Genomic DNA, 13127 nt, shown 5'->3' on the forward strand with positions numbered 1-13127 from the left:
CTTCTCTCCCTTTCTCCCTACTCATCCTCCTTCATTCCTCTCTCGGTGTGGTTACTCCTCTTTTAACATGCTGTTTTTTTCCTTATTTTAAAAATTCATGATGTGCAAGTTATTTCATTCTTTTCTTATTTGACTTCTATTTTCTCAAAGAACCATATTTGGACTTCATCAATTATCTCTTTTGTCTCATCTAACTTTTTCTGCTTTTATTTTTATTACTTCCTTACTTTTCTGTATCTTCAATATATTCTTTTATAATTTGAGACTAAAGTTTAATTCATTATTTTTAGTCTTTTTCTTAAATATTTGTAGTTAAATATATTATGTAGGTACCTAAGGTAATGACTGTTCTTTCAACTCCTACCTTATGTCCCATAGATCTCATATGTAGCTAGCAATTTATTGTTTTCTAGATGCATGCAGTACAGGTTTCTATTTTCTCTTTGACCCAAGAGCTGTTTAAATAAAGCTTTTAATTTCCAGGTGAAAATTCTCAAGAATTTTAAACATATGAAAAACTATGTTTACACAGCTTACTTGTAATAAGAAACATACAAATTAAATCTGCTTTGTAATAGTATGTTTTTACATATCAGAGGGACAAAATACAAAAATTGCATTATATACTAAATTGCCAAATTCTGTTGCTAAATCTTAATTTCTGAATTGCAGTCAAAATATGATTCTTATTATTTCTGTTTTGGTATCAAGTAATATATAACCCACTTTTGTGAATGATTTGTAGACACTTGAAAAGAATTTCTAATTCCCTATTTTAGGGCAGAGAATTTGATCTGTGTTATTTTTGTTATTTAGGATTTTTCTATCCTTAATTTATGTCATCTTGATCTGTCTTAGACTGGGATAGGTAAATTATAGTCCCTTATTACTTGGTTGTCCTTCTCTCTTTTTCCTGTGGAGTTTGGCTTTTGGATATTTGTGCTTTGTTACTGTGTGCATTACTATGAATAATTGTGTCTTTTAATGCTTTGTGGGCATAACTCTACCTTGTTTGATATTGAAATGGTGAACTCTGCTTTTTTTCTCTTCTCTTCACTCTTCTTCTTCTTCTTTTTTTTTTTTTTGCCTTTTGGTGTTTCTATTTGCTTGATATGACTTTGCCCATCCTTTCATTTAAATTTTTTCTGAAGCATTTTGTTTCAGGTGTGTCTCTTGTATGCATTATATAGCTTCTTATATATGTGGCATTAATTCTTTGATAGTATAAAATGCAATTATAAATATATATATAGTCTTGCCTCTATCTTGTGTTTCTTATGCTTATAATTTTTCTTTTAAGCTAATATTTAATAATGTTTTATTATTATTGTAGTGGTTACCTTATAATTATAACATTATATAAGTAATATAAAGCCTTGTTTTTTATCACAAGCAATAAAAACTTAAAATATATTCTCTTATTTCATCATATATTTTCTCTTGTCCATCATGCAATTTTAGCTGGTATTGTTAATCTTACTTAATGTTGCCTTTTGTACTGTTAAAGACACTTATGCTAATATTCTACATTTGCCAATATTTTAAAAAATAGTATTTGAGTTTGGCATGCACCAACTTTTTCTTCGTCTCTAACTCATTCCCCATTATCCTTCCATTTGTTTTTCATATCATTTCTGCATTTCAGGGAATAGTAGCATTTCCAATCTGTCTTGTAACCTTAATTCCTATTTTTGTTTTAGTCTTGCTTTTACAGGAAAATGTACTCATTGCTTACCATCAGCCCTTTCACTGTAATTTACCAGTCATCATTTGGCGGGATGAAGTTTGCCATCTAGTAATTTCCTTAAGAAGCTCTTATAAGATAATATAACCTGAATTCCTACATATGTAAAACTCTTTGTAGCATTTATATTTGAAGGACATCTTGGCTGAATGTAAAACCCTTGGTTCATTCCTTCCTTAAGTATCGTGTAAAAATTGTCTTTGGTCTTAAATGTTATTATGGAGAAATCTGAGGCCACATTGATATTTTCTCCCTTTTATATAACTTGGTAATTTTGGCAAGCTGCCAGTAGCTTGAAAACTCAATAAATTTTATAAGAGTGTGTTTCATTGTTGAACATTCTAGGACAATTTTCTATGATGACAAGACAAGTCCTTTGGATGTGTAGATTTTAATTTTTTTTAATGGAGACTCTTGATGTATTCTAGCTTTGCAAATTTAGAAATACTTAGTTTTTCTTTTTCAGGGAGTTTAATTGCCTGCATTTCTTTTCCCTGTGTTTCTAATCAATAGATTTTTACATTTTACAAAACTCTATTCCTGTTTCCTTTAGTTGCATTTCTTGCACCTATTTTCTACATCCCTTACTGTATTTTGTGCAGTATCAATTTGGCCTGTGTTTCTTCCAATTTTATTCTCCTTTGTCTGATGGCTAGTTTTTTTCATATATTTTTTCTAAGTTCTTCCAATTCCCATTTTATATCTTTCTGCTACTTTACCATCTCATTAACTCAATTCTAATGATTGTGCTGTGTGGTGTTTCTTATAGAGGGGCTTGCCTTGTTTAAATTGTTTAAATATATTTAAATTGATGACAAAAAGTATGTTCACTATTATCATCTGTTCAATGAGACCAACTTTTTGGCATGAGTTTTTCACTTATTAATAATTATGCAACTCTCAATCTCTTTTTATTTCTTGCGCAAATGTTGTGCTAAATTTTTGTTACCGTGATTGTTACTCATCTGGAATGAATTGGATATTCCTGTCCAGGTATCTGCAAGAGGGTCTTGGTGGTGGTGAGGACCAGGTGCCATTAATGACCTTACAGCTCAAAAGCTTACTTTTCCATTGCCACAAAGATAGAGTGCTTCCTGAAAACACATGGATTTCTCACATAGCCTCCATCTTCTGTTTCCCTGGAAATAGGGTCTAGGAGAAGGCTTCTCACGCTAGTCAACGTAACTTTTTTTTGCTTTTTTATTGATACACAGTAGTTGTTCATATTCATGAGTTACTTGTGATAATTGGATACATGCGTACAATGTGTGATAATCAAATCAGGGTAATTGAGATAGCCATCACTTCAACAATCATCTCTTTGTGTTAGGAATATTCCAAAGCCTGTCTTCTAGCTATTTTGAAATATGCAAGTTATTGTTAACTACAGTTCCCTTAGTGTGCTATTGCACACTAGAACTTATCCCTTCCCTCCATTCGTACACACTAAACAACCTCTAATTATCTTCCCCTCCCCTTTACCCTTCGCAGCATCTGGGTAACTCACTACTCTACTTTCTACCTCAATGAGTTCATTTTATTTTTAGCTCCCACGTATGAGTTAGAACATATATTTATCTTTCTGTGTCTGGCTTATTTCACTTAATATAATGTCCTCCAGTTCCATCCATGTTGCTTCAAATGACAGGATTTTTTCTTTGTAATTGCTAAATAATATTCCATTTTGTATATATGCCACATTTCTTTATCTTTTCATCCATTGATGAACACTTAGGTTATTCCATATCTTAGCTATTGTGAATAAGTCTGCAATAAACATGGGAGTGCACATATCTCTTCGATATACTGATTTTCTTTATTTTAGATATACACTCTGCATTGGAATTGCTGGGTCATATTGTAGTTATATTTTTTAGTTATTTGAGGAAACTCCATACTGTTCTTCACAGTGTCTCTACTAATTTACATTCCCACCTAACAGAGTGTGGGTTTTCCCTTTTCTCCACATCCCTGCCAGCGTCTGTTATTTTCTCTTTTTGATAGTAGCTATTTCAACTGGGGTAAGATGATATCTCATTGTGGGTTTGATTTGCATTTTTTTGATGATTCATGATGTTCAGCATATATTTGTATAACTGTTGGCCATTCGTGGTCATTTATTTTTGAGAAATATTGAGTCAGATCTTTTGCCTATGTTTTAATTGGATTATGTGGGTTTCTTGCTATTGTATTTGTTTGAGTTTCTTGTATATTCAGGCTATTAGTACCTTGTCAGATGGATACTTTGCAAATATTTTCTCCCATTCTGTAGGTTGTCTTTACACTTTGCTGATTGTTTCCTTTGTTTGCAGAAGCTTTTTAGCTTGATGTAACATCATTTGTCTATTTTTGCTTTTGTTGTCTGTGCTTTTGAGGTCTTACACAAAAAGTCTTTGTCCAGAATCAGTGTCCTGAAGCAGTTCTCTGATATTTTCTTCTTGTAGTTTTATTGTTTTGAGCTTTACATTTAAGTCTTTAATCTATTTAGAGTTGATGTTTGTATATGGCAAGAGATAAGGCTCTAGTTTCATTCTTCTGCATATGGTTATTCAGTTTTTCCAGCATCATTTATTGAAGAGATAGTCCTTTTCCCAATGTATGAATTTGGAGCCTTTGTTGAAAATGTGTTGGCTACAAATGTGTGGGTTTATATTTGTGTTCTTTATTCTGTTTCATTGGTTTATGTGTCTGTTTTTAACCGAAGAAGTGAAAGATCTCTACAAAGAAAACTATGAAATGTTGATGTGACGTGAGAAGTTAAAGAGGACATAAAAAATGAAAAGATATCCTATGCTTATTGATTAAAAAAATTGTTAAAATGTCTACATTACCCAAAACAATCTGCAGATCCAATACAATCCTTATTAAAATACCAATGACATTCCTCACAGAAATAGAAAAAAATCCTAAAACTTATATGGAACCACAAAAGACCCAGAATAACCAAAGCTATCTTGAGGAAAAAAAATGAAGCTGGAGGCATCACACTACTTGTCTTCAAAATATAATACAAAACCATAGTAATCAAAGCTTTAGTCTCCATTTTATTTATTTCTGCTCTAATACAAAGTCTTTCATCAAAGAAAAGCCCAGGACCTGATGGCTTCACTGTGACCCGTGTTCTGCTTGCTCCAACCTCTGGTCCTTGCCCTTTTTTTTCCTTTGCCTGGAGCAGTCTTCCTTTAGATACCTGTGTGACTCATTTCCTTACTTCATCCGCTTTCTGCTCGAGTATTTTTTTCCGCTGTCAGCTCAGCTAATCACCCTGTCTGAAATAGCATTCCTTCCATTCCTTCTCACTTTTGGTTAAGCTAGTTCTTTTTTACTCATAGCATTTATCACTACCTGATATTATGCATCTCTGTTTTAGTCCTTTCTGTGCTGCTATCACAGAATACCCGAGACTGGGTAGTCTGTGAAGAAGAGAAGTTTATTTGGCTCATAATTCTGGCAGGAAGTCCAAGATCGGGCAGCCTTTCTGGTCAGCTTCTGCTGAGGGTGTCATGCCACTTCAACTCATGGCGGAAAGTGTAAGGGGAAGAGGGTGTGCGCTCCATACATGAGAGGCAACCCTGCTTCATAACAGCCAGCTCTCTCAAGAACTAATCCAGTACCCTGGAAACTCAACTTGTCTCATGAGAACTGCATTAATCCATTCATGAGTGTGGAGACCCCATAACCCAAACACCTCTTAAAGGCTGCATCACCTCTCAATACCATCACATGGGCAATTAAATGTCAACATGAGTTTTGGCAGAGACAGAACATAGAAATCTCTGTGTTTGTTGGATTATTTTATGTCCCTTCCCACCTTGCCGACACACTGGAATGAAAGATCCTTAATGGCAGGACCTTTTTCTGTTTGGCTCATTCATGTATCACCAGCCCAGTAACACGGCTTGTACCTTCAGTTGGTCTCAATGTCGAATAAATAATTATTATGTGGATTTAGAGCTCAGAGAGTATGTGGTGAGAAGACAGAGGGTCTAGCTTGAGGCAGGAATGCCTACATTTAAAGGCAGGTAAAGGAGAAATTGCCAAGATGTGGGTGCAAAGCTGGGAGTTGTTCTGGAAGCTAAGAGAAAAGAGAGGTGGAGGGAATGACCAATGCCATCCAACATGTCTGAGAACTCAAGAAGGAAAATGACTGGATAATTCTCATTGGATTTTGAGGCATGACTGTCATTGATGCCCTAGATAAGAGTCATTTCAAGTGTATATTAGAAATGGAGCCCAGTTAGAGTGGGTTGAAATATGAGTGTTAGGAAAATAGGAAGACTTTCACTTGCCAATTTTCACGTATTTTGTAGATGATAATCTGTGATCAATTAATATCAATAATTGAAGATAGATAATGGTCCCAATTAAATGGGGGAAATGGCAGGCATGGATTAATGACCTGCTTTGCTCCAACCTGCTCTGCCTATGGCAGGTGTCAGAGAGTATTGTGGTTGGGCTATGGCTCTCTGAGAGATCTTGAACCAGTTGTGTCTCCTTCATGGGTTCCTTCATGAATTTGCACACCTACAAAATCAGCACACCAATCATGGCCCTGCTACCTAAGTCACAGGCATGTAGAAATGACCAAAGGAGATATCACTCCTGAAAGAGCTTTCTAACTTGGAAGAAAAATGTAAAAAATTAGTAGAGTCATTTTGCTTGTCTCCGGATGCTGACTGAATTATCCCCTTACAGATTCCTGAACAATGTTGGTTTCTTTTTTCCACTGATAATGATGCTGACGTGGATGGTGTCTGTGGCCAGCATGGTCAGAAAGTTGGTGTATGAGCAGGAGATACAGATAGAAGAGGTAAATATCCTTAAACCTTGCCTGGGAGACAAAGATAGGGAGGCTGGGGACTTTGGAAATGGATCTTGTCCCATAACCAACCTGAGCCTCTCTGTTTTGCTTCCCTCTCCTCTGCTGGGGTTCTGGTGTACAAAATAGCTGAGTCCCTGTTCCAGAAAGAAGATTTTATGTTGAAGTCTGAAGCAATGCCAGATATTTTCCATTGACATGAAAGAAAGCCAAAGAATAGCCATATGAGATTGCAAGAGCAAAGCCAATGTTCCTCATTCAGCAACTTTTTTAAAACCCAGAAAAACATAGCAGCAGACTTCCCATCTTAATTTATGCTTAGAATTTTTTATGTAGAGGCCCTGCTATTTTTGTTGTAATACTGTTATAAAACTTGAAACTATCATAACTTAAATTTTTTTTTATTTCCATAGGTTTTTTGGGGAACAGGTGGTGTTTGGTTACATGAATAAGTTCTTCAGTAGCGATTTCTGAGATTTTGGTGCACTCATCACCCGAGCAGTGTACCCTGTACCCAGTGTATAGTCTTTTATCAGTCACCATCCCCAACCCTTTACCCTGAGTCCCCAAAGTCCAATGAATCATTCTTATACCTTTGTGTCTCATAGCTTAGCTCCCACACGTGAGTGAGAACATATGATGTTTGGTTTTGCATTCCTGAGTTACTTCACTTAGAATAATAGTCTCTAATTCCATCCAGGTTGCTCTGAATGCTATTATTTCATTCCTTTTTATGGATGAGTATATTCCATGGTATGTGTGTGTGTGTGTGTGTGTGTATATATATATATATATACACACATTTATATATATATACATTTATATATATATACACACATATACATATACACACACACACATTTTCTTTATTCACTCATTGATTGATGGGCATCTGGGTTGGTTCCATATTTTTGTAATTGCGAATTGTGCTGCTATAAACATATGTGTGCAACTATCTTTTTCATGTAATGACTTCAGGAGTGAGATTGCTGGTTCAAATGGTAGATCTACTTTTAGTTCTTTAAGGAATCTCCACACTGTTTTCCATAGTGGTTGTACTAATTTACATTCCCACCAACAGTGTAACAGTGTTCCTTTTTCACTGCATCCATGCCAACATCGATTATTTTTTGATTTTTTTGATTATGGCCATTCTTGCAGGAGTAGAGCGGTATTACATTTTGGTTTTGATTTGCACTTCCCTGATAATTAGTGATGATGAGTATTTTTCCATATGTTTGTTGACCATTTGTCTATCTTCTTTTGAGAATTGTCTGTTCACGTCCTTTGCCCACTTTTTGATGAAATTGTTTTTTTCTTGCAGTTCTTTGTAGATTCTGGATATTAGTCATTTTCTGGATATATAGATTGTGAAGATTTTCTCCTGCTCTGTGGGTTGTCCATTTACTCTGCTGATTATTTCTTTTGCTGTGCAGAAGTCATTTAGTTTAATTAAGTCCCAATATATTTATCTTTGTTTTCGTTGCATTTGCTTTTGGGTTCTTGGTCATGAAGTATTTGCCTAAGCCAATGTATAGAAGGGTTTTACTGATGTTATTTTTCTAGACTCGTTATGGTCTCAGGGCTTAGATTTAAGTCTTTTATCCACCTTGAGTTGATTTTTGTATAAGGTGAGAGATGAGGATCCAGTTTCATTCTTCAACATGTGGGTTGCCAATTATCCCAACATCATTTGTTGAATAGGGTGTCCTTTCCCCACTTTATGTTTTTGTTTGCTTTGTTGAAGATCAGCTGGCTGTAAATATTTGGGTTTATTTCTGGGTTCTTTATTCTGTTCGATTGGTCTATGTGCCTATTTTTATACCAGTACCATGCTATTTTGGTGACTATGTTTTTATAGTATAGTTTGAAGTCAGATAATGTGATACCTCCAGATTTGTTCTTTTTGCTTAGTCTTGCTTTGACTGTGTGGGTTATTTTTTGGTTCCATATGAATTTTAGGATTTTTTTTTTAGTTCTGTGAAGAGTAATGGTGGTGTTTTGATGGGAATTGCATTGAATTGCAGATTGCTTTTGGCAGTATGGTCATTTTCACAATATTGATTCTACCCATCCGTGAGCATGGCATGTGTTTCCTTTGTTTGTGTCATCTGTGATTTCTTTTAACAGTGTTTTGTAGTTTTCCTTGTAGAGGTGGTTCACCTCCTTGTTTAGGTATATTCCTAAGTATTTTATTTTATTTTTTGTAGCTATTGTGAAAGCGGTTGTGTTCTTGATTTGATTCTCAGCTTGGTCACTGTTGGTGTATAGCAGAGCTACTGATCTGTGTACATGAATTTTGTATCCTGAAACTTTGCTGAATTTATTTGTCAGTTCTAGGAGCTTTTTGGATGAGTCTTTAGGGTTTTCTAGGTATATTATATTATCATCAACAAACAGCAACAGTTTGACTTCCTCTTTACTGATTTGGATGCCCTTCATTTCTTTATCTTGTTTGATTGCTCTGACTAGGAGTTCCAGTACTACGTTGAATAGTAGTGGTGAAAGTGGGCATCCTTATCTTGTTCCAGTTCTCAGAGGAAATGCTTTCAACTTTTCCCTGTTCAGTATAATGTTGGCTGTGGGTTTGTCATATATGGCTCAGACCATAGTGAAATAAAATTGGAAATCAACTACAAAAAGAACACTCAAAACCATGCAAATACATGGAAATTAAATAACATGCTCCTGAATGGTTGTTGGGTCAAGAATGAAATCAAGGTGGAAACTAACTGAACTGAATGATAATAGTGATACAACCTATCAAAACCTTTGGGATATGGCAAAAGCGATGCTAAGAAGAAAGTTCACAACGTTAAATATCTACATCAAAAAGTTTGAAAGAGCACAAATAGACAACCTAGGGTCACACGTCATGGAACTGGAGAAACAAGAACAATAGAAACCCAAACCTAGCAGAAGAAAAGAAATAACAAAGATGAGAGAATAACTAAATGAAATTGAAACAAAAAATACGTTTAAGTCTTTACTCCATCTTGAGTTAAGTTTTATATAAGGTTTAAGGAAGGAGTCCAGTTTCAATTTTCTGCATATGGCTAGCCAGTTTTCCCGGTACCATTTATTAAATAGGGAACCCTTTCCCCATTGCTTATTTTTGTCAGGTTTGTTGAAGATCAGATGGTTATAGATGTGTGGTCTTATTTCTGAGATCTCTATTCTGTTCCATTGGTTTATGTGTCTGTTTTTGCTCCAGTACCATGCTGTTTTGGTTACTGTAGCTTTGTAGTATAGTTTGAAGTCAGGTAGCATGATTCCTCCAGTTTTGTTTCTTTCTCTTAGGATTGTCTTGACTATACAGGCTCTTTTTTTTGGTTCCATATGAATTTTAAAGTAGATTTATCTAATTCTGTGAAGAGTGCCAATGGTAGTTTAATGGGAATAGCATTGAATCTATAAATTACTTAGAGCAGTGTGGCCATTTTCATGATATTGATTCTTCCTATCCATGACCATGGAATGTTTTTCTATTTGTTTGTGTCCTCTCTTATTTCCTTGAGCAGTGGTTTGTAGTTCTCCTTGTAGAGGTCCTTCATCCTTCACTTCCCTTGTTAGCTGTATTCTTAGACATTTTATTCTCTTTGTGGCAGTTGTGAATGGGAGTTCATTCATGATTTGGCTCTCTGCTTGTTTCCTGTTGGTGTATAGGAATGCTTGTGTTTTTTGCACATTGATTTTGTATCCTGAGACTTGGCTGAAGTTGCTTATTAGCTTTAGGAACTTTTGGGCTGAGACAGTGGGGTTTTCTAGATATGGGATCATGTCATCTGCAAAAAGAGACAGTTTGACTTCCTCTTTTCCTATTTGAATACCCTTTATTTCTTTCTCTTGCCTATTTGGCCTGGCCAGAACTTCCAATACAATGTTGAATAGGTGTGGTGAGAGAGGGCATCTTTGTCCTGTGCCAGTTTTTAAGGGGAATGCTTCCAGCTTTTGCCCATTCAGTATGATATTAGCGATGGGTTTGTCATGAATGGCTCTTTTTTAAAAATTTAATTTAATTTTAAGTTCCAGGATACAAGTACTCATGAAAATCAAATACCAAGCTTGAGGAGGCAATGTCCTTCCCAGGGCCCTTCACAGGGCTGAATTTGCAAGCAAGCAGATTTACCTTTCCACTGGTCCACCTTCTTTCTCCTACCATCTAATTTGTTCTTCCTCAAGTACGCATGCTGTGGTAACCTTGGGTTTTTTCTCTTTTTGGTAGTATATGCGGATGATGGGAGTGCATCCAATGATCCATTTCCTGGCCTGGTTCCTGGAGAACATGGCTGTGTTGACCATAAGCAGTGCTACTCTGGCCATCGTTCTGAAAACAAGTGGCATCTTTGCGCACAGCAATACCTTTATTATTTTCCTCTTTCTCTTGGATTTTGGGATGTCAGTCGCCATGCTGAGCTACCTCTTGAGTGCATTTTTCAGCCAAGCTAATACAGCGGCCCTTTGTACCAGCCTGGTGTACATGATCAGCTTTCTGCCCTACATAGTTCTATTGGTTCTACATAACCAGTTAAGTTTTGTTAATCAGACATTTCTGGTAAGTAAGTTGTTTTGTAAAAAAAAAAAAAAAAACAAAAAAAAACAAAATTGCAATCTATCTAACAAGACAAAACCCACCACCCTCACTTTTTCAATTTGTCATGTTCATATCTACATGGGCTTTCTGATATCTGCTTTTTAAAATCTTACCCACAAATGCAAACCGTTGAAACTGCAGTGTTTTTGCTGGACAGCAGCCCATTAAGAATGTCCAGTTTTTACGTAACAGAGACTTTCTGCAGACTCTGGAAAATAAGCAGCATTCTTAAGGAAGCATATAACTTTATTTTCTCTTTCATGCACAGAAAAAAGCTAGATTTCTAAAGCTATTTTAGAAGTAAAAAATAAGCATTTTTTCTTGAAGATTATGAATTACATCACATTAAGTGGAAAAATCTCGCTGTTAGCAATGCCAGAGTCACTCATCCATTTAAAATGTACCTCCTAAAAACATGATAACACTTTCAGGTCTGTAACATCAAATACGTAGAACATAAAAAAGTATTCATTCTTTTATGACAATTGCTGGCAAGCTCAGTGCCTGACACATAGTAGGAACTCAATCAAAGCGAGGGTGAACCATCACTATTAAAATGATCTCTTTCAGAGAGCCAGTGGCATCACTATAAACACTTGCACTGTGCTCAAGACTTTATTCTCTCCAGCAGGTCAGGTGACTTCCTAAAATTGCAGTCTGTTGTGAGATAAGACAGAGTCATTAACAGAGACTTTGGGGAGGTGTCAAGGAGACCTAGATTACGGGGCTGCTCAGGGGTATTTAAAGGCCCTTAAAAGTCCTTTAGTTCAGCACAGGATTCATGACAGCCCCAGTACTTTACTCACTTATTGGGAGCAAAACATCTTCTCTGCTCATTTAGGGCCTAGAGTAAAATATTTCTGTGAAAGCCAAGTGATTTGTCTTCAACTTCAGTAAACGATTCAAAGCTCTCTGGTTTCTACTAGCCATATGCTCACAACAAAGATATACATACAGAATTAAAAAGTGGTTATATTCCATCAGTGTTTTATCTATTGATATGTTTTCATTGGTCTTGATTAGCTTATGTTACATTTGTAAAAACCCATAACCAATAACTTCATGTTAGTGTTAATTAGCTGTTTTCAGAATAATTAACACAAGTGGGACCGTTGGGGGTCCTTCCCCGTATACTCCTTGTACATAGAAAAAGAGTCATCCATGATCTGACCTGATTTTCAGATGGTGTTATTTTTAATTTTACTTCAGTTATTATATTCGTGGGTTCTGTGCACATAAAATTTGATTTTCTGTTTACATATTCAAATGCTTTCTAACAAGTAAAAAATATCTAACTCTGGTACACTGTATTTTTTAATGTAAGATATTTTTTTCAGTGGGGTTTCGTTCTAACATAAGACTTCTCCACTGAGATAAAATAACATTTTTCTTCAATACACCTTCTTTCTAGTGTAGAATAGTGTATGTATTCCATCAGTCAGCCTGCAGTGTGCTCCAGGGCATTCACTTAATAATAAAAAATAGTAAATTACTCTATTCCAGTTTTCACTGTTTTGTGTTACACATTTCTGTGTATGATACATTGGATTTATGACACTTCAAGCATCTCGGTAAAGAGAAATAATTCCTTTTAACGTTAAAAACTATCTTGTTATCATGCTTTTCAGAGTGGGCTGACATTCCACTAAGATTTTCAGATTAAAATATTTAAATGACTGCCTGAAGTGATGGTTGGGCGTCATCAGAATGAAAAGTTGTCATGGCTTCGCTCCTTGAATTAAGTGTTGTGGATTTTCTGTGGTCCCAATCAAACACTAACGTGCAGTTTTTCTCCATCAATCTGTGGGCAGTGCCTTCTTTCCACCACCGCCTTTGGACAAGGGGTATTTTTTATTACATTCCTGGAAGGACAAGAGACAGGTAAGAGCATGCATGTGTAAAAAGTGACTCTCAGTGAATCACGTTTTTGGATATTAATAGTTATATTGCAAGTGATCCAGTAGGAAGTC

General features: G+C 35.7%; 1 protein-coding gene across 1 annotated transcript in view; it reads left to right on the forward strand.

Moving 5' to 3' along the window:
- ABCA13 (ATP binding cassette subfamily A member 13) overlaps window positions 1-13127 on the forward strand; it is a 471542-nt gene that overhangs the window by 187700 nt on the left and 270715 nt on the right. The window contains 3 exon segments of the mRNA XM_031013046.3: window positions 6440-6554; window positions 10789-11118; window positions 12969-13038. Of these exon segments, the coding sequence (XP_030868906.2) occupies window positions 6440-6554; window positions 10789-11118; window positions 12969-13038 (515 nt within the window).

This window comes from Gorilla gorilla, chromosome 6 (genome assembly GCF_029281585.2).
Source record: "Gorilla gorilla gorilla isolate KB3781 chromosome 6, NHGRI_mGorGor1-v2.1_pri, whole genome shotgun sequence".
Taxonomy (NCBI): Eukaryota; Metazoa; Chordata; class Mammalia; order Primates; family Hominidae; genus Gorilla; species Gorilla gorilla.